Source organism: Onychomys torridus, chromosome 20 (assembly GCF_903995425.1).
Source record: "Onychomys torridus chromosome 20, mOncTor1.1, whole genome shotgun sequence".
Lineage (NCBI taxonomy): Eukaryota > Metazoa > Chordata > Mammalia > Rodentia > Cricetidae > Onychomys > Onychomys torridus.
In genome coordinates, this window is record NC_050462.1 from 27,123,054 (window position 1) to 27,145,801 (window position 22,748).

General features: G+C 36.0%; 1 protein-coding gene across 1 annotated transcript in view; it reads right to left on the reverse strand.

The window, feature by feature from the left end:
* Positions 1-22,748, reverse strand: part of Ptprq (protein tyrosine phosphatase receptor type Q) — a 188,430-nt gene that overhangs the window by 163,835 nt on the left and 1,847 nt on the right. Inside the window, exons 4-9 of the mRNA XM_036170023.1 lie at positions 18,992-19,061; positions 15,798-15,997; positions 14,515-14,764; positions 12,833-12,961; positions 9,763-9,909; positions 4,023-4,195 (exon numbers count right to left, since the gene is read on the reverse strand). Coding sequence (XP_036025916.1) covers positions 4,023-4,195; positions 9,763-9,909; positions 12,833-12,961; positions 14,515-14,764; positions 15,798-15,997; positions 18,992-19,061 — 969 coding nt within the window. The remainder of the gene's footprint in view (positions 1-4,022; positions 4,196-9,762; positions 9,910-12,832; positions 12,962-14,514; positions 14,765-15,797; positions 15,998-18,991; positions 19,062-22,748) is intronic.

Consider the following 22,748-nt stretch of genomic DNA (forward strand, 5'->3'; position numbering starts at 1 on the left):
TAACTCTACAGCCAAAAGGAAATTAAATCTGTTAAAACAATGAACAAGCCTAGAAGTAGACTCTTTTCCAGCCAAGCCTCAGGATAAGACCACACCCCAGTGAACCCCTTGACTGCAGCCTTAGGAGACCCTATGCACAGATCTTGATTAAGCTCTCTCTGCACTCTGGCTGTCAGAAACTGCAATAGAACAGGTGTGTAGTATTTAAAACTGCCGAGTTTGTGTCAAACAGTCACATAACAGTGGGAAACTGACATAAGGGGACAACAAAGAACGTCTAGGAAAGAAACTGCAACACTGAGTGAAGGTGGGAACACAAGGGTGAGACAGAGATGCATTAGACATACACTGTGAAGGTAGAAACAGCTGGCTCTGTGACTATTGAATACTAAGGAGAATGTAAATGGAAGAAGACCTCAGTATTTCAAGTAATCATGAATGGAGGACAATAGTGCCATTGTTCTAAAAGAAAAACCAGGCACACAGTGTCATTAATGTTCATTTTAAAGTCTTCTAGAGCATTCTTCTTAAAAAAAAAAAAAAAAAGTTTCAAAACCAAATCGACCAAGAGATGAAGTAATCCTCAGGCCGTAGCTTGGTGATCAAGCTTTAGGTCAGCCCCTCTTCAAACAGAGTCCTTGTCACATGAAAACTATTAATTTCCCTACCCAGCTTTCTTCCAGATAGCCTGTAGATTCTTTCTGTTCTACAGCCTGTGCTGCTAGGATCCTAACGGCCTGCTTCCTACCATCCTGTTATTCATTGGGGGTTGGGGGAGGGGGGTTGGTTCAGTTTTCTGTTATTTTGTTTTACAGGGGTGGTATTTAGACACACTTGAGCCCTGACAGAATCATACCAATTAGAAAATTACAGTATCAGAATTAGAAGGTAGAAAACAGAAATACAGAGAGGAATCAGTGATTGAAAATACACACCTGTAACTTGGAGACCTGATATCAAAACAACAACAACAACAAACGCTTTCAAGATAAAGTACTGAGATGTAAGAGTGCTGAGAAAAAAAAAAAAAAAAGGTGCTCTCTGAAAAAATATGTTAGAAAATAGTAATGCATTTGTTACTGTTTTCTTTAATCATTTAAATCCAAAACACTGAAAAGTTGCAGAATGTAAAAGCAGAGAAAGTATTAACGAACAATTGGTATACAGGGTTAGAAGGATGAATTTAAGAAAGAAAATACATTCCTTTTAGAGAAGAAATGTGTTAATATCCTGAGAATTGTTAAAGATATTCAACCCCTGTATTTGACACTGAGGTCACATGGAACTCCTAACAAGATTCCAACGATTTAAAGTGCTCTTGAGACAGAAGCAGAGGTGAATGGGGAGAGAGAGTGCCTAACCTGAGAGCTACCCATGACAAAAAAACAAGATAATCAATGAGGATATTAATCCAGGGATTTTATCTGTTATGCTACTCTCCTACCTCTGTAAAATATGTGTGTGGGGGGGGGGAGTTATAAAAGGGGAAGCATGAATTGGCAAGATCACTCCATTGGTAAAGCAACTGCCTGGAAAGCCTGAGTGCCAGAGTTCAGATACTCAGAACTTACTCAAAAAGCTGAGCATGGTGGCATGCATCAGTGTTCCCAGTGATGGAGAGAGATGAGGCAGGGTGTCTTAGGGTTTCCATTGTCGTGAAGAGACATCATGACCATGTCAATTCTTATAAAGGAAAAGCATGTCATTGGGGCTTTGAAATGAAAATTACATTTTCATTTAGTCCATTATCATCATGGTACGACATGGTGGCATGCAGTCAGACATGGTGCTGGAGAAGTATCTGAGTGTCCTACATCTTGACTTAGAGGCAACAGGAAATGATCTCTCTCACTGGGCATGGCTTGAGCACATATGAGACCTCAAAACCTGCCTTCACAGTGACATACTTCCTCCAACAAGGCCATACCTACTCCAAAAGGCCACACCTCCTAATAGTACCACTTTGTTTGTGGGCCATTTTCTTTCAAACCACCACACAGAGATATGCAGATGTCTGGAAACTTCTGGGCTAGTCATCCTTGCCCATGTAGCAAAGTTCTGGACCAATGATTGATCCTGCCTCAAACCAAAAAAAAAGAAGAAGTCACATAAGGACTTCCACTGAGTGCATGACACATGTATACCTTCAACCGCACATACACCTCACATATAATCACACACACACACACACACACACACACACACACACTTTTAAAAAACATGAAACTAGAAATTCTTTATAGTTTGACTTGTCCAAGGTCACAGTAGTAAAGTGCAGCAAAGGCAGGTCAAAGACTCAAGGCCCCTTGGTTTAGTCCTTCTGTTGTATCCTCCAACTCATATCAATATCCCAAGGTGAACACAGTGACCAATCACATGAGGAAGTAGAGTACCTGAAATGAATTTGGTGTAACAAGAAATGATCCCTTTACAGACATAAGAATAGAATGGATCTTCTTATTAAGAAGGGTTTAAACACTGAATGTCCAGTAGAGTGAAAGTTCTGATCCCAAGATTAATTCCAACAAGTCACAAATGCTAGAAGAGAACTTACTACAATGTCAGCTACAGTGTTAAGCTCTTTACACATATCATCCATGAAATCCTCATCATCATTGACCCTTTGTACAGGAAATCGTGTAATTCCTAACTTACATCTCAAGTCAGAAGAGTCAGGACTCCTTTCCCAGGATTAGGCCATCAATAATGGCAGAACCAGACACTGAGCCTTAACCATTTGCCTTCTGCACTACACTCTTAACTATTTCATCCTGTAATAGCCAGGTCCCTATCTAAATGCAGGTTGAATGGGCTCTAATAATAATATTGTTCTTTCTACTATGCTACAGAATCTCCAACTGGCCTTTCCAGAACCTTTTAACTTTTAGAGAAAAGCAGGTGTGTCTGGCTATTCAACAAATGCCATTAGCAAACTTGGGAAACCTGTCACCTGGTTCAACAAAAACCACATATCTATTTTAAGATGTTCTCAGCTGCAGCAAATGCTTAAGCTTCCGCTCTTTGATGGGATGCCAACTAGAATATCAGAGAACATATAACTCATCATCCATGACACAGAAGAAAGGACCTGACATAGGACTGAAGTTTAACATGGGGATGATGTGGGTAACAACTTGGAGTGAGAGATCCTGCACAGCTACATAGCACTGAGTACCATGGTGAAATCAATGCCAGAGTTAAAGGAAGTCTGGTACCAAAAATAGAGCAAGTCGGGAGAAGGAAAATAGTGCTATAGTACAAGAGTAGCAATTCTGAACTAAAAACAGCAGAAGCCAATTTCTTAATAAGCATCACCTATATCTCTAATGGCCCACTGATTGCTACTCTGCTCCCAAGTACACTTAGCCTTGGAGTGCCCAGGGAGCCGCCAACGTGAGGCTATGAGTGAGAAGTCTGGGGGCTTTAAGGGTCCTCACAGGTGAGTGGCTGGCTTGGCTGAGGAAGTAAAGACAGTGCGGCAGATCAGCTGCCTGTACTTCCTACGGAGAGAAGAGGAGAAAATAAGATAACCACGGTGCTTAAATGTAATGTATTAAGAAGAACAAGGCCTCTCGTGTTAAATGGAACACTTGACTTTCTCTATATGTAGTTACATGTTTTCATGAATAAGAGGAAATGCTGAGGCTGTTAGCTTCTCAGGTTCAAATAGGACAGAATTACTTGTGGACAGTAGTCTTTTTGGGGGGGGGGGGGCAGGGGCAACTGTTTTAGATTATAAGCCTCTGAAAGAGCATTTAAATGACAATCATTGTCTCCCAATAACTCATTAACCAGATTAGAATAATAAAACCCACATATAGAAGTACCATTAGTCTTGTATGATGGTTCAGTGGACATTTTTCCTGTAAAAATGAGTAGTAATATTTAATTAAAAGTCCTAAAATAAACTATGATCTAATTAAAATCTCAACATATCTCAATCTATTTTACTTCCTGGTAGCAAGTTTGCCAAGAACCAACAGAAAAGGTCTCAGCAAAATGGAGAATGAAAAATGTGATACCTCATCTTGTCCTGTGAGCAGAGTATTTTCCAAAATGACGCCTGTCTCTGCAAGGGACACTTTCACACGGTATTGGTTGATGATTCCATTTGGTTGTCGAGGTTTCCTCCAAGTAATTCTGATTTCTGTGGCTTCCACCTCTGTGATTTGTAGATCAAATACTACACCTGGAACTAAAAACAAAAACAAAAATTTTTTAATAGAATTAGAAATAGAAAATATATTCTCAAATGCAAATATTCCCTAAATCTTTAGCCCATGATATTAGATATATAAATAGCTCTGGGGAAATTGACTAAAATAATTATTAACATATTAAAAACTCAGTGTGGCAAAAGATTCCTTAAATGCATGGAAATTTAAAACTAATTTTATGTGCATTTTTCTTAAAAACATGAAGAACAGGATAACATGGAATCATTTCCCTAAAACAAAACATCATACCATTTGATCAGACCATATACACTAAAATAATCTCTGGACTAGTGAGATGCTCAGGTGCTAAAAGCACCAACCAGCCTTCAAGCCTGACAACCTGAGCTTGAGCATCTAAGCTGGATCCACAGAACTCCTGATGAAAGGAAAGGAAAAATAGGCTCCCCAATGGTGTTTTTAACCTCCACAATCACAACATGGCAGGTGCAGGCCTCCAAGAGTTCACAAACATGATAATAATAATAATAATAATAATAATAATAATAATAATAATAATGAGGAGGAGGAGGAGGAGGAAGAGGAGAGGGAAGAGGAAGAAGAAAAGGAGGAGGAGGAATTTCCAGAGAAGCTCTTAAAAATAATTAATGCCTAGTCAAAACCTTAAAGTCTTTATTAAAAAATATAATAACATACCCCAAAACAGTATTTTTTGCACAGCCAGGATACAATGAGATATAGTTGACAAGCACAATTTGGTCTCTCTTAATGTATTACATGAACTTGTGTAAAGACTCAGCTGAATTAATTTGTCTGCTGAGTTTACACGTTAACCATGTAGGACCAGAGTTTAGGTGTCCTCACTTTTTGAAGTGGGGAAAAAATAAGACAAGCAAACAACTGTTTGCATAAAGCACCAAGTAGTTACAACAAGATTTGTGTCTATAATGGTCAAGAGTGATATCTGGAAAACCTCCCCGTGCCTGAAAGACAAGGAAGCGAGGATACACGAGGCAGGGGAGTTCACCATTTCTGTGAATAACCAGGCAATCAAGTCACTTTCATTACCTGTAGTACAAATGCATTCTTATCTTCCCCTCAAGTCCTATAAAGTTACCGTATGCATCAAAACTCAAAGGAACTTCTAAACTACAGGTTTGAGAGACAATATGACATGAAAACGTCACCCTTTATGGTCAAAATATAATAGCACGCTAAGCCTATGCCCTGTCAGCATTTCATAGCAGTCTAGCATTAGCAAAATCTGGTTCCAAAAGATTCACACAACCTCAGGAAGAAACAGAGAAGAAGGACCCCTTCCCTGTCTAAAATTTAAAAAAAAATAAATTAAAAAAAAAAAGCTGAAAATAATGTCACAACTCCATAAGCATCATTATGATCATAGAACATATTTCTATCTAATCCAGACATGGAGTATGCTATAACTGTAGATTTCACTTCCAATAGATTGTTTTTCTGTGTCTCCATGGAATTATCAGAACAGAAACCCCATATACAATGTAATAATATAAATATTTCTAATTACTTGAATACTTATGACTGAAAAATCATTCTGGTGGTTAAGATTCTAGGGTCTAGAACAGGCAAAAGCTGTAATGGAAAGTGGAAGGTAAGCTCAATGATATTAGCTACAATTTTGAGTCTGTAATAAAGGATAACTCTTCAGACTCCTCTCCAAACTGATGCGCTGATCTGAGAAGAGCACATAGTTTGGTCTAAGATGTCAAGGAAAGAGTTCTAGAGTTGGACCCCACAATCAGTGAGGCACTCATTCATGACTGAACACTAAACATTGTGGTCATTACTCTATGCACCTGAAAACACAAGGACATAAGAGGCATAAAGCCTTCTGCAACAGTTCACCTGCTTTATGTAAGTAAAATTATTATTTTATAAAAACGAAAAGTTTAATTTTTATCATTAAATTGTATAAAAGAAAGTTTTATTCCATTAGGATGATTGTTTCTAGGTATTATGTTGCTATCACTGTGTTTACAAACCCTTTGTATTATCCAAGAATAAAACTTTTCAAGTAACTGTAAAGTAGCCGTGACAGACACAGCTAACCACTTTTTACCTTTCTTTTCCACAATTTTGGGGTGTGATTATGTAACAAAGACCTTAGACAGCACTATCACAGAAGAGATCACTGTTCCATTAATTTAAATTAACATATAACTCACAACTAAACTTTGTATTTAACCAGACAATAAATCTTCTACTTGAAAAACAAGTGAATTGTCCATTCTTCTTTGTGAAAGATAGTGGGAACACACTGAATATATCAATACTATAGAAAAATACACATGTATTATAACTGTTAACATGTGAGTCAAATTTATGAACAATAGCAGCCATTTTTACATATATTCCTCCACAAAACTTAAAAATTACATCATGACACTAATGCCTGCTATTGTAATTCTAGTAGAGTTTAAGGGGCTACATTGTTTTTATTGACTACAAAAATTTAGTGGATGAAGGAAGTGGGGCAGACAGCAGCTTTCTCTTCAGAAAAACACTTATCTGGTATCCCACATACTCTTCTTACAGAGAAACCAAAGAACGGACTAGGTTGATCCCTTTAATATCGATACAAAATTAAAGAAAACCAAGCACGCAGGGCAATTATTCACAGTGCAGAATCAATTCTGAGGATGTTAGCCACAGACACTGAGTCACTCTCAACACAATACATTTGGAAATTTTATGAAAAAAAATAAGAAATAGAACAGAAAAAATTAATACAAGTAAATTCAGAATAATTTGAGGTTCTTAGATGAAAAGTTATTATAAGAAGTGAAACAGGAAAATAATACTGTAGCAAAGAAAATACATGAAAGTAATCATGCTCCATCATTTAATCCAGCTAGGTTAAACTTCTATTTAAGAAGTTTTCTATTAAAGAGCATGAGAGAGCACCAAATTAAAATCCATTCATATTCACGAAAAACATGAAGTGATGAGACTCTCAGTGGTTTTCCAACAATTAGATAACATTTGGAACGCTGGACATCATTAAATTACCATCCCCCTCCATCATCTCTCTTCATGCCTAAGTAGATACATGCTCAGTAAAATAGTAAGTGATGTATGTATAAAAACCTTAGGGAAAGATCCTGGAGAACCACTATAGAAGTAGCATCTTTTCTCTCCTAACCAAATAGACTATGGATATTAAAAGTCTTGGTGTTAATGAAATCAACCACACTGAAATTTGATAGCACACACCATTCTCTATAAGATGTCAACTAAGCCTTTGTCTATGACTATTTGAACACTGGTCAGAAACCTAGTTATTTTAAAAGGTAATAATTTAGGAGAAATAAGCTAGTTCTAATTATTCTAATTAAAACAGAATATTTAGTACTTCAAGACATGGGGCAGCGAATAAATAATGTTCATTAATATACAATGAAACTTGTTATAACAATAAATTATAAAGAATAAACTCCAGATATCAATTTTCTTGACTATAGCAAGTGAGTTAGTTATTAGGTTGCCTCATGTAGTTTTGGGATTCTTTTATGGAACAATTTCTTTATTGGGAGCAGGATTAATTAATTCAGAAGCTGAAAACAATTTGCAGTTGTTAAAGCCCACGGAAAGCCCTTCCTGAAGCTGAATGAATGGTTATGGGGCCCCATAAAAGAAGGTGGGCTTAAGCATGTAAGATCCATGCCTCTCCAGCCTTTGTAGGGCTCCCTGTAGCCAGTGAATATTCCACCAAGAGTCGCTAGGATATAGTCTCTTAGATAGGCAGTTGTTGGAGAGGGTAAGATGAAATTCAGGACAAATTGCTTTTCATATTCAACAAAAGAATCATCCACTCAAGATAATTGAGTATGAAACACAGCCCATGTGAAAATTCTGGACAAGGTTCCTTAGGATTCTATGTATTTTGTGAATAAAAGAAATACAAATAAAGGGAAATAAATTTTAAGAAACATCCAATTTAAGCAAGATAGCATTGTCTGTGGCAACATGTTATCTAATTCTTTATCTTGATCAAATGCTGGAGATCAAGATTGATCATAAAAAATAATAATTTCGTTCATTTTTTTTTTTAGTTTGTTTTGCTTTGATTATTTCCATGCTGTAGATTGAAGCTAAGTTCTTAACATATGCTAAACACGCGCTCTACCACTGAGCACTTGCAGATAAGCAGGATCAGCCAAGTTAGACCCTGGACCCAAAAGGTAAAAAGAAAGAACCAAAGGCCCCACCACAAGGTTGTTCCTTGGTCATCTCCACATATGCCCCTTGGCACAGAGGCACATACAACACACACACACACACACACACACACACACACACACACACACACACACACACGAGATGTTTCAAAAGAGAAAAACAATAGTGGGTCAATAGTTTGAGAAAACCCTCTGCTGTGTTTTATGACCACCCCAAAAAATCCCTTAACTTTCTGGGAAATGTGCAAGAGCACTTTTTAGATTGAATTAGCAAAACTTTAGGAAAAAATATCACACAACGCAAAGGCTCTTTGGATGGGGCAGAATACTAAAATCTCAGCATCAAGTGAAATCTTTTTCCTTATAAGTATACATTTCTGTTTTAATCTGCATATTGAAACTATGCATGTGTATGACCTATATGTAGATTTTCATTTTAAGTTGATAAATATAATGTTGTTTACATTCTTTCAACAACCAAATAGTATCAAGGTTTAATTTTTCTTTGAAGGGAGAGAGGGATAGAATTTGCTGATGGTTGCTGCCCTCTAATGGTCTAATCCATGAGTGATAACATCGTGAATCACACCCAGTTGAATTGTGTTGGTAGGTGTGTGCATATATATGTATATTTAACTTGCTGGTTATTGTATGTTAGCTACCACACAAACAAACTCTGGAAACTTTTTCCAGTGTTAGTTTATTCTGAAACATTGCCTTCATGCCAACAATTGTATCTAGACAGAAATGAAGCCATTGAGCAAGTTTAGGTGTACCATGAAAATGTGAATAGTACGTTAACAATAGATTTCACCAAAAACATTGGTGCTTAAAAAGCAAAAATATGATAAGTTCTTGAGATATATTATTTTCATAATTTCCTTAAATGATGGAAACTTTGTATTTTGTTCCCAATAGGAATCCTTAGTAGTTCAGAAAACCCTTTGATTTCAACAAAGTACGTTGTTCTGGGTGGGAGGAATATAGTGGTTCCTCCAGAAATGACTTTTGTGAGAAAACACATTTCATGTCTGCCTAATACTACATTTAAGCAACATAAAAATGTGTGTTATTAATTTATGACTTCTTGGCATTCTGCTAAAAAGCTATTGTGAGTCTCTGGCACCTTCAATGTACATAGTCTTTTCTGGTCCTCCTTGTTCCTGGGTCCTTTCCTTTATGAAGCATGCTGCAGGTTTAACACTCTAGAGAATGCAGGTTCAGAATAAAGTAGATAGTAATTTAGCAAAGAAAATTATGGGATTTAAGTAGACATAAATCAAATTCCTTCTAAAATTGTATTTTACCAATAAAATTCACAAGGATTTAAAAAATATCACATTAACTCTATATAGGAAAAAAGTTCTTACCATCTGGAGGGGTAAATACTGAAAGATTTGACTTGGGACCAACCCCTGCACTGGTTTCTGCAGCAACATAGACATCATACATTGTAAATGGTGTCAGGTGCGTAAATGCAAATCTGAGGTCTTTCGTGCTATTATCCAAAATTCGCCCTGCAAAAAGCAGACCAGTCCAATGGATTATTTTTATAAATATGCAATCATTTCATACAACATATAGAAGGAAGAACAATAATCAAACTGTTAAACTAAAATTTTATTATTATGAGTGAATATATTTTAAATATTTGGTTAATTTTGACGCAAATTTGAACATAGAAACAACATGAAGATCTTTCAGTGCTTAAAGTAACTTTTCTTACACTACAAAGTCCTGTTGGGGTTTGATTTTATATTTTTAATATACTTAAATTGGAAACAGAGGCTATAAATATAGTTCATTTGGGATACTGTTTGCCTAGCACACACAAAGCTCTGGGTTAGATCCTCAGCATATAATGATGATGAGCATGATGGTGTGTGTATATAATTCAATATTTCAGAGCTTGGAGGAGGAGACAGGAGTATCAGAGAACACCATTGCCCTTCTTCCTTATATAAAGTCCCCGGTTTTGGAGCCCATGTTAACATGATCTCCATTAGCCTCAGGTCACTCACTTTCATTCTATACATGGTGTGTAACTCAACACTTTCATTTTAGCATGTGGTGATTTTATTATCCTGAGAAATAAGCATTAAATTATAAAAAACTCTTAAATAATTTTCTGATCATAAATATCATTACCAATAACTACAAAAGATGTATTATCTCATTTTCATGCAACTATCTCCTGCCATGTTATTCTACTTGAACTACAGTTATTCATTAAATTAATGAGGAAACATTAATTTCCCTAGAACCTTCCATTCTAAGATCATACCACTGACTATACTTTTACTCTGTTTGGACCTTCAACACTGATGCCCACTCCATCCGATGTCGTTGCCAATAACAATTGCCTCACATAAAGCTTCAATCCCCATCAACTGCTCTTGTTGAAGGAGGAAGAGAAAAGCACAAATGCATTCCAACTTCCATGACTTTGACCTTGACCTCATTCAAAATGAGTCCTAAAATGGTGGCTTGCATTTTCTCATCTTCCATAGGCAAGTAGTCTTACCTTGTTAGTGATTGTTATAGGCTTTCTTTTCAGACCTCCAAAGCCTCTGTCCCCTCTCCAGTCTCAGGTAGTGGTCTTGGTTTCATTATATTGAAACACTTAAGTCAGTAAGAAGACATCTGCCTGTACAATCCCACCAGCAGAATGTGCCTCCCCCCACACCATGCTATACTCTGCCTTACTTCTCAACCTGTGAGTCACAATGCCTTTGGCAAACTTCCAAAATATTTTATCTCCAAAAATATTTACATTACAATTCATAACAGTAGCAAATTTGTAGTTATGACGCAACAAAGAAAATTATTTCATAGTTAGAAGTCATCACAACATGAGGAACTGTATTAAAAAGTCTCAGCATCCGGAAGGTTGAAAACTCCTTCTATAGACAAACCTATATTCTCATCTTAATCCGATCCCTGTATTTCAAGAAAGATCTTCTACTACCATCAGAAGCACCCTTTCAACAATTCTCACTTCCCTTAGGTCATTTCCCCTTTTGTCTCTCAATTTTTAGCAACTCAGCAATATTTATTCCTAGTAAAAATTCCATTTGTCGACTCTGCTTACTCTCAAACCTACTCACCTCTCCTTTGATTTTTTCAACATTCAAAGTTCCAATTAAAAGAAAGTATATGTCTTCCAAGAGTTGAAAAATATACCAAATTGAAAAAAAAATGCGTGTGAGTGGATACTTATGTGGTGTGTGTGTGTGTGTGTGTGTGTGTGTGTGTGTGTGTGTGTGTGTGTGTGTGTACTAGGGCCAGGTATAGTATAGGACATGAGCTATGTTTTACTTTTAGGGACTTCATGCATCTCAGATTTTTAGAACTAGAAGTTACTTGGAAATATGTCTACTCATATGATGCCTACCATAGACATTTCGCAAGGAAAAGATTTGCAACTTTAAGGTTTGTTTAGTGCTTTCAAACAAACAACAAGGCGAGAGTTTATGTTATTTGATCATTGCTTGAATTAAACTTTCACAGGAACTATGGGATTTCTTATTCAGTAAGAAATCGATGACTTAATTTACTTCCTGTAGTATATCTGAACTCCTCTGGTTGCCTCTAGGAAGAGGATACTCAAGTCTTCCTTCTTTATAAGATGGAGAACTGCTGTGGATATCACTATGTATAAATAAAACACTGATTGGCCAGTAGCCAGGCAGGAAGTATAGGCGGGACAAGCAGAGAGGAGAATTGAGAAAACAGGGAGGAGGGGTCACTGCCAGCAGCTGCCAGGACAAGGAAGATGTAAGGTACAAGCCACGTGACAAAGTATAGGTTAATAGACATGGGCTGAATATAAGAGTAAGGGCTAGACAATGGTAGTCCTGAGTTAATGGCCAAACAGTTTAAATAATATAAGTGTCTGTGTGTTTATTTTATAAGTGGGTTGTCGGACTAACAGGGCTTGGTGGGGCTGGAGAGAAGGTCTCCAGCTACAGAGAACTTGTTACCATTTAAAGCCACCAATATCACTTTGAATAACCTCTTCACAGCAGATTTAGGGTCACAATAACATTGCACAGATTACAGGGATTTCTCGTAGTATGTCCAGAGAGCACTAGTGATTAGAAGTGAATGTCCTGGTCTATAGGGGAACCAATGTTCTTTTAATATGTCAAGATCTTCTGATTCAAATGCTTGAAGGTACTTTCATCCCTAGGACTTTCCTGAGGGTCTGTCTCTAGTTCTTTCTTCCCCATGGAGAACATGAACAGCGCTTTAACATCCTTTCACCCATATGTGGTTTTAGATAGAAGATCTAAAGAAACTGGTTTCCTCATTAATTTTCTATTATTCACCTCAATTTAGGGAAATTTCAAAAACTTATTTCCTTTTACAGTTAGGAATTATTCACATATTTTATAGTTTTTATTCTAAAATGTAAAGGCAAAGTGGAATAAGTCATACCTGATGGTCCATATAATTCAACTCTGTAGCTAAACTTCCCTGTCACAATAGTTGGTGGGTCCCACGAAATTGTAAAGGCCTTTCCTGTGACATTGCCTGTTACACAGTTTTGTGGTGGTCCTTCAGGCACTGAAATTAATATAGAGAAAATAAATATTATATATATATATATATATATATATATATATATATATATATGATAAAGAGATACCCTGTTAAAAACAAATAGCACAATATGAAGTATAAAAAACACACTAAAAGCAAAGTATGTTAAACTTGAAAGAAAAACGGAACAGACTAGAATTGAAGGATTTGAATAAGACATATGAAATTTTGACATTAACTTCTTTTCAGTTTTCTAAATGTACTTAGTACTGTATATGATAATGTAATATACTTCAATCTTAAAATTATTGTAATATAATCCTTGCCAATGTCATATTGTCCCAATGTAGCCATATGTATATTAGTTATATATTACCATATATAATATATGTAATACATGTATTCCTCTCTCTCACATACACACACACACACACACACACACACACATACACAAATACTTCCAACAAATATAGATATTTGGCTTGAGAAACTCTTTCTTTTGAACATACAGATAGAAAAGTTAAGATAAAATCCCTCAAACTTAGGAACAACGACCATCCATTATTTTTTCACATCAGTATTTACCTTTGTTCTAATGAACAACTCTGAGTATTTACTAAAAATTCTTGTACAACAAATTTCATTTTCCATGATTCATATGACATTATTTTATACCATATATGGGATAGAAGAGAAGGATATACTATTATTCCAATATAACTATTTAAATAAAGACAATAATAGTCTCAAACTAACATGTGAAGGAAAATAATAGGACCCGACATGTGTGCCTTTGGATGAAAAGATAAAATTGCCTTACCATTAATTTCCAGTATCCTCAAAAATTATCAACCATATTTGATGCTTGATGCTATATTACAATATACATATCTGATATATATTTTGTGTCAGATGTGTACTAAAATATCAGGTACATATTATGTTCATACTACCTATACTAATATGTCATGATACTGCATTGGTAATCATGTAAATACATGTATAAATAAATCATACCTAGAAATATGACCTCTCAAAAAATGAATACTGTTAATAATGTTTAACTGCACTCATTTAACCCTAAAACTCCATCACACAGAAGTTCCTATGACTGCCTCCATTTTTCAAGCAAGGAAAATACTGTGCATAAAGATCTGAGCATTTACATATTTAGCCATTGTTATAATATGATACTGAAGAGTTAATCAGCATTAGCTCTGCTGTTTCAGATAGTATCTTGCACATCTGGTAATAACAATGCCAGTGAGGAAGACTATAGATAACTAAGATGCATGGGAAGTGCAAAGACAATTAGGAAGAATTACAGAGGGCATGGATTGATTGATAATTGTCATTCATAGTAACTGAAGAATTCCCTCTTTCAAACCTCTTTTTGTGTTTAGTTTTGTGTTTAGCATTGAAGATATTCCCAGTGGATGCCTATTATCTAATATAGGAGGAAAAGTTACTTAAAGAAAGTAAAGTTAACAAAAAAAAAATCTATGGACAGAATGAAAGATTATTCTATAAATAACTTCAGATCAGTTTCTTTCTTTCTAACAAAAATCAAATCATACCTGATTCTGGTGTCCTAACAATGGTACTATCAATATACCCTGCTTCCGTGGTAACAGCTGAAACTTCAAAGAGATATGTTGTATATGGCCTCAAGTGAGTCACCACAAAACTGACGGGCTCTTTCCACACAGAGCTGATCTTATTCCGTGCTAACATGCTGGATGAATGTGTAGTACGAAGAGGAGGCGTAACTCTACTGAGGGTTGGAGAAGGGCTGGTGGTACTCCACAGAAAAGATTCGCTGTTCTCCTAATGAGTGAAGTAAATTGCAGTAGGAATAAACACATGATATCTCTAGGTAAACATAAAAAAATACAATCCATTTATTTTTTCTTTATACTATCAATATTATTTCTCAATGTGTGTGAGAAATTTAACAAATTGAGTTTCAGGGGGAAAAACTGCTAGATTTTAATTATAGTCAATAATGTCTATAGTATTAGGACATAATATTAGGCTCTAATATCTATGATGTCCATTGTACTTTAATCTTGAAATTCTATGTAGAATTTAAGAAAGCATAAAATGAAGGTAAAACAACACCTACATCATCAACAAGAATTTTTAAAATTCATGTTTAACACATAGAGCAAAAGACCCAAGAAATTTCAATCTATGTTCTTAACTATTCCTACCATTTTTTTTAAATCATAAGTACTCAAATAAAGCAAAACAATGTTAAAAATTTTATGTTTCCAGATAGGGTGCATATGCAGATACATATGTGTGTATTCAAAATAGATTGTAATTCACAACAAAAGATTTTTGAGACTTCGCTGCACTATTTAAAACAAAATAACTTTGCTTGGTTGTTTCTATATCAGTAACCACATAATAAAAAATACCAAAGATAATTTGGAAGAAAGAATTACAATAGTTTGCATAAGTTTCACATCAATGAAAAAATGGCAATATTTTCACAAAGATATGCCAATCAGCCTACCAGTTTAATCTTGCATTGGCTATGCATTTCCCTACAGTTACCATCTCCTATAACACATGGACTTATGAGCTCTACTCCAGTAGGGACTACACTTTCACACCTCAGGGACTTAAAAAGTGCCCCCCTGTTCTTCCTCCATTACTGAACTAAATGCTGCCCCCTTAATGTAGTATTTCAAGATCTGCCTTAGAGATGATATCTTCCAATCTTTTATTCACACGCCAAAAATACAGTCAGTTTCGCATAACATGACACTTATGGCCTAAGAGTATAATCTTGCAAAATATGAAAACTTGAAGACACAAGCTTAATAAAAATTTTGATGTGCAAAATACTCACATTACATTCAGGCAATTTCCCAGTCAAAATATCCTCTACTTTGATAGAGACATCCTTCACTACTATACCACTTCTGGCATGTTTGACACTGATCTTGAAGCCGGTGATTTTGCCATTTGGTTGCCGAGGTAAATACCAAATCAAGTTTACTGCAGAATGGTTTAGGGCTTCAACTGTGAGGTTGACTACTTTACCTGGAGCTGGGGGTAGGACAGGTTGGGGGAAACTGTTGTAAAACTTAAGCTGTTGACGTTATTCAGAGATACTAAATTTCCACATAATATGAAACTAAATATGTAATACCTTGAATAAAATCATCTTTCTACCTAAATATATACTCATTTATTTCACATTAAATTTTTTTTTACGAAATGGAATTAACCATATCTGCATATTTCAGAATTACTGGTTTAGCATATCCATTCATTCAATGAAGCTTTTCAAATTCACATGAAAGCTATTCAATCAATAGTTGTGAATATACAAACAAGAATGGCTGAAATTTTACTTCCTTAAATATTTTTTGGAATTATGTAGGTTCTATAGAAGTTGATTAAAAGTGATAAATTCAAACTTGTAGCCCAAATACACAACATTCATATCTGAAAAGTTTATAAATGTCTAGTGTCTAACATTAAGTGGATAGATAGCTAAATAATAGTTCATGTTTTTTTCTATTTTGAGTTTTTATATTCTCTCAAAATCAACCTTTCCCCCAAATTTCTTACTATCAATTATTAACTATCCATAATGGTAATCTGTATGTTTAGTTTCAGCGACAACTATATTACATCACAGTGAAACGAAACTGTGTACATTAATTTAAGTATGCAAATAAATTATCAAGATATTTTCAGATTATAGAATAAAACAAAAATGCTTTTAGTAAACTACATCTAATAATAATGCTGACTGGTATTAAGATGCCAAATGGCTAGAATTTAGGTTTTCACTGTTTCAAAAATGCCAAAATCTGTAGTAAAAGAAGTCTATGTAAATCATGCAACATGTTGGGTCCTGAGATTCAATACAAGTTAGACAGTAAGAATGAACAATGACAATGTAATGCCAAAATGACATTAATAACAGAAGTAAATTAACCACAGTTATTGAGAGTGGTTACTAACAGATAAAATAATAAGTGGAAAGTTTTAAAGGGAATTGATGAAATGGATTTGAAATTTAAGAAGTTTGTTAAATATTTAATATTTAATTTATTGGAGGTATACAAAATACAATAAAACAAAGGAGCAGAGGTTGTTAAATGCATAATACTGTACAACTGCAACACCTGTTTACTTAGGTAATATTGTATCCTTCTGAGGTCTTTGATGTAGTTGAAGACTAGATAGTTATAATCATAATTTTCCTTGGTTATGACAAAAGATTAATTAGATACAATATTTTAGACTCACAAATATAGATATAGATAAAATACTTTCTTTAATTTTACAAAATACAAATAGACTAGATATTGAAACTGTAATTCTTGCTTGATATATGTCATTTTACTAGGTTAAAGTTAAAACCTTCCTTTTGTTTAGAAAGAAAAGGGGAAGTGATGGGGAATGTCTTTTTGTATGCTGTGAAAATATGTTGCTCCGATTTGTTGATAAATAAGGCTGTTTGGCCAATGGTGAGGAAGAACAGGGTTAGGCGGGACATTCTACCTAGAGAGGAAGAAGGAGAAAGGCAGAACGGAGAAGACGCTGGCAGCCACAGCCATGAGAAGCAAGATATAAAGATACTGGTAAGCCACGGGCCACATGGCAAGGTATAGATTTATAGAAATGGGTTAATTTAAGATGTAAGATCTAGCTAGCGAGAAGCCTGAGCCAATAGGCCATACAGTTTGCAATTAATATAAGCTTCTGTGTGTTCATTTGGCTCTGAGAGGCTGTGGTACTACAAGGATGTAACCTTCAGTTACACATCCCATTTATTCCATAGAATTTAATATCTCTTAAACCAGTAACTTGGATTGCTGAATGTACTACACATTTTTTTCTATACTGACTGTTGTATCCTCTTCATGTACCAGGATGCTAAATTATGCTTAGCAATTGGGAGAATTTTACACACACACACACACACACACACACACACACACACACACACACACACAAACATATGTATATATACATATATGAATGACATATATCATTCATAATTTCAAAAAGCATAGAAATTACTGTATAGCCTTATAATCTACCTGGCATATTAAAACACATATTTGTTTATTTTCTCCCATTAGACTATAAGGTCCACGGTAAATATTTGTTGATTGGTGATACTGTTGTCTATTTTTCTATACATTCATTTGATTCTAATTGGATTGGAAGGTATTTTGGTCATCTAAGGAGGAAATGAAAGTGGTCTGGGCAGCAAGATTTGAAGTGTAGAGTAAGACCCTGGATACAATTTATTAAAGTGCTTCGGAGGGTTGCTGGTAGATTTAGACATTACTTGGAGCGAGGAACTGAAGATGACATCAAAAATTCCTCTCAGCCCCAGGAAGAAGGGAGATGTGTGAACTAGTTTGGTCGTGGCTGAGTGTTACAAAATGACATGTTGATCACCAAAGCCCGCATTTTCACGTCTAATGTCACAACATGCTTATCAGTGGTGCTGTTAGGAAAAGATAAATACACCTACAGCTTGGCAATGGTCTATTTGCATCACTATACAGTCATGGGGACATAGATGCACGGGAGGAAAAAGAGATGAGCCACCAATGTACCAAAATATCCATAAAGGTGTTTTATAAGCTTGCCTCCTTGTAAACCAAGCAGGCAGGACACTTAACGAGGAAGATTCTAAGTATGAGGCCAGCTTGGATGGCATAGTGACTTCAAGCCTAGCCTATGCCGCAGAGAAAGAATTGTTCTTAAAAATAAATAAATTAAATTAAAATAGAGCTGTTTTGCCTGACAAGACAATAATTTTTTTTTATTTTCTTCTTCTTGTGCTTTCAAACGTTTTGCTCCCAATGTTATACCAGACAGCTGTTATGATTAGAAAGAACAATTTTGTTTTTCACAATGCTTTTACTGCCCCAAATAACTAAAAGGAATTGAAAGTGCATTCTCAAGAATTTTGTGTGTTTTGCATCATATTTCCATCACATTCCAGTTTTTTAAACAATAAAAACTCATGACTAAATTACTTTAGAATTAACGACTTAGGAAAGTTACCACTTTCTGCAGTTTGGAAGAGAAATGGGTCACTAAACACTCCGATGCCAGCACTGTTTTCTGCTGCAACCTGAAACAGATCAAGAATTGGATGCTCAAACTCTTTGCTTTCTGAATGCACAGAATCAGAAATGATGCATCTTTCGCTACCCCAACCCCCCAGGTAAGCTCTAAAAGAGCTTTCCTTTAATTCTTACAATATTCCCAAGACAGAAAGTGACATGGGTGGGTGGTGGGTAGGTCAAGTGATCCAACTAGGAGCTAGTGTGGCTGACATGCTTCAGATGAAAATACTGGTCTTGATTTAACTTAGGTATGTGGTACCTATCAAGAAAATTATCCATTTCTTTTAGATTTTTCAGTTTTGTGGAGGTAGAGGTTTTTGAAGTATGACCTGATGATTCTCTGGATTTCCTCATTGTCTATTGTTATGTCCCCCTTTTCATTTCTGATTTTGTTAATTTGGATGCTCTCTCTCTGCCTTTTGGTTGGTTTGGATTAGGGCTTGTCTATCTTGTTGATTTTCTCAAAGAACCAACTCTTTGTTTCATTAATTTTTTTGTATTGTTCTCTTTATTTCTATTTTATTGATTTCAGCTCTTAATTTGATAATTCCCTGGCGTCTATTCTTCCTAGGAGACTATGCTTCTTCTTGTTCTAGAGCTTTCAGGTGTGCTGTTAAGTCACTAGTGTGAGATTTCTCCAACTTCTTTATGTGGGCATTTAGTGCTATGAATTTCCCTCTTACCACTGCTTTCATAGTATCCCATAAGTTAAGGTATGTGGTGTATTCATTTTCATTGATCTCTAGGAAGTCTCCACTCTTGGGCATATACCCAAGGAATGCTCTATCATACCACAAGGGCATTTGCTCAGCTATGTTCATATCAGCATTGTTTGTAATAGCCAGAACCTGAAAACAACCTAGATGCCCTACAACTGAAAAATGGATAAAGAAAATATGGTACATATACAAAATGGCATCATGAGGTTTGCAGGCAAATGGATGGATCTAGAAAAAAATCATCCTGAGTGAGGTAACCCAGACTCAGAAAAACAAACATGGTATGTACTCACTCATAGTAAGATACTAGATGTAAAACAAAGATGACTAGACTGTTACTCAACAACTCCAGAGAGGCTACCTAAAAAACAGGACCCTAAGAAAGACACAGGGATTGCCCAATGACAGAGAAATGGATGAGATCTACATGAACAACCTGGACGAGAGTGGGAGTAATGAAGGGCAAGGTTCGAGGGAAAGAGAGCTTAGGGGAGCAGGAGATCCCAGCTGGATCGAGAACAGAAAGGGAGAACAAGGAATAACAGACCATGATAAATGAAGACCACATGAGAACAGGAAAAAGCAAAGTGCTAGAGAGGTTCCCAGAAATCCACAATGATACATCCTCTGTAGACTACTGGCAATGGTCGAGAGAAAGCCTGATCGGACCTACTCTGGTGATCAGATGGCCAAACACCCTAATGGTCGTGCTGGAACTCTCATCCAATAACTGATAGAAGTGGATGCAGAGATCCTCGGCCAGGCCCCAGGTGGAGCTCCAGGAGTCCAATTGTCAAGAAAGAGGGACTGTAAGAGCGTGAATTGTTGAGACCAAGACTGGAGAGGCACAGGGACAAATAGCCAAATGAATGGAAGCACATGAATACTGAACCAAAGTCTGTGGAGCCCCCAGCTGGATCAGGCCCTCTGGATAAGTGAGACAACTGAATAGCTTGAACTGTTTGGGAAGCACCCAGGCTGTGGGACCGGGACCTGTCCTTAGTGCATGAGCTGGCTGTTTGGAACCTTGGGCTTGCTCGGGGACACTGCTCAGCTTGGAAGGAGGGGACTGGACCTGCCTGTACTGAATCCACCAGGTTTAAATGAATCCCCAGGGGAGTCTTGGGCCTGGAGGAGATAGGAATGGAGGGGAGGGGCTGATGGGAAGGCAGGGGTCGAAGTCGGGAGGGAGAGGACAGGGGAACCCATGGCTGATATGTAAAATTAAAACACAAATAAAATTTAAAAAAAAATACTGGGTGAGAGAGAAGTCAGAAGGCTTGGCCATGTTCATAAAAGAAATAATAATAGTAGAACATGAATTCAGTTGAAATATTTTTTTCCAAAACTCAGTCTTTACCCACTATATGTACTCTACATAGGACGGACTATTGATATGACATCAGACGTTAAGATTCACACTCTATAACTGGGCAAATGAGTACTCAGGAAAAAGTACCAGTGAAAAACAAGTTGGATTCACAACGTAAGTACAAAGTGAAAATTTAGCGGAAACACAAACTATTTTTAACTTGCATAATTTAATGAGATAGATCAATGGGCAGAGAAGACACTGTGAATGGCAGAGAGACTCCTAAACCTTTACAAAATGCCATGAATGGAACTAGACAATCTTGTGGTTCTTCCACTTGCCAGACAGGGAACTTTAGGGAATTTGCTTAACTCTTCTAGGGTGCATGTTTTTCTCATATTTAACTGGGAATAATAATTTACCTGTGTCACAGGGTTTTTTCCAAGACTAACTGAAATAATATACGTAGACCACTTCACAGGTTCCCCCTTAGGTGTTACTTATACTGAAGATATCAAATGTACCATGCCAAATTCCCTTTGGAATTCATCAATGGCTAACATTTATTTGAAGAAAGCAAATGTCACCACAGTGATTTATGAAGTGTGGGATGAAACATAGACTACAGGCTTCTTAATAAGACTGAAATGAGAGAATTCAGAGAAATAAAATGAGAACCCATAAAAATAGATCTAAGTAGAACTAGCCTGGGCAAACCGAGTTGCTCCAAACAATAATTTTTTACATCCTATTAAATTTAATATTTATTTATGATACCCAGGAGTACATGTTGTGATACTAGTTAACTTAATATGAACATTTCTAGAAAACACATTTTACAATTTTCAGATATCAAAAACCTTTCTTATAAAATATAGCATCATATTTTACCATCAAGGAAGGTCACCACCGTTAGTAAGGCCACACACTCAGCTTTTACATATTTTCTTCTCTATACTCACTTATCATCAAGACTAAAAGAAACGATGTGTGCCAGGGCTGGTGAGATGGCTTGGAAGGTAAGGACTTCTGCCACCAAGCCTGATAACCTGAGTCAGAGCACTAGAACCCATCAGGTAGAAGGAAATAATCAACTCACACAAATTGTCCTTTGACCTCAACACATGACCACTTGTACCATGGCATGTATATCCCCTGGAACATACACCTCACGTAACACAATAAATAAATAATAAATAAGTGGGATTTTATTTAAAGAAAAAAAGGCGTCTATATTAAGTTGGAAATAGCAAGGAGCCAAGAAGATGCCTCTGTTCTTTACTTCCTCATCTGCAAATGTCATAGCTATCCCTAATTGGAAACATTTCTACTTAATCCCATTCAGCACTGCTTTGTGTATGTTCATCTTTAGTATTCAAATAAAACATTAAATCAAGAATCGTTAACATTGTAAAGTAACACATACTTTTAGAAATACAAAAGTGAGTAAGAGTTCAATAATAATTTCTTGAGTGGAACAGACTTGAACACATTATTTTTAGTAAAACTATATCTTCAATAGTTTTCAATCCATTATCCAAAAGCTTAGCAATGTACATTCAAGCTCAACAGGGTTAGACAAAAACACCAACGTTAAATTTAAGTTCGATTAATAAGAACTGTATTTTAGTCTTGAGGTGTAGATTGGCAGCTGAGCATTT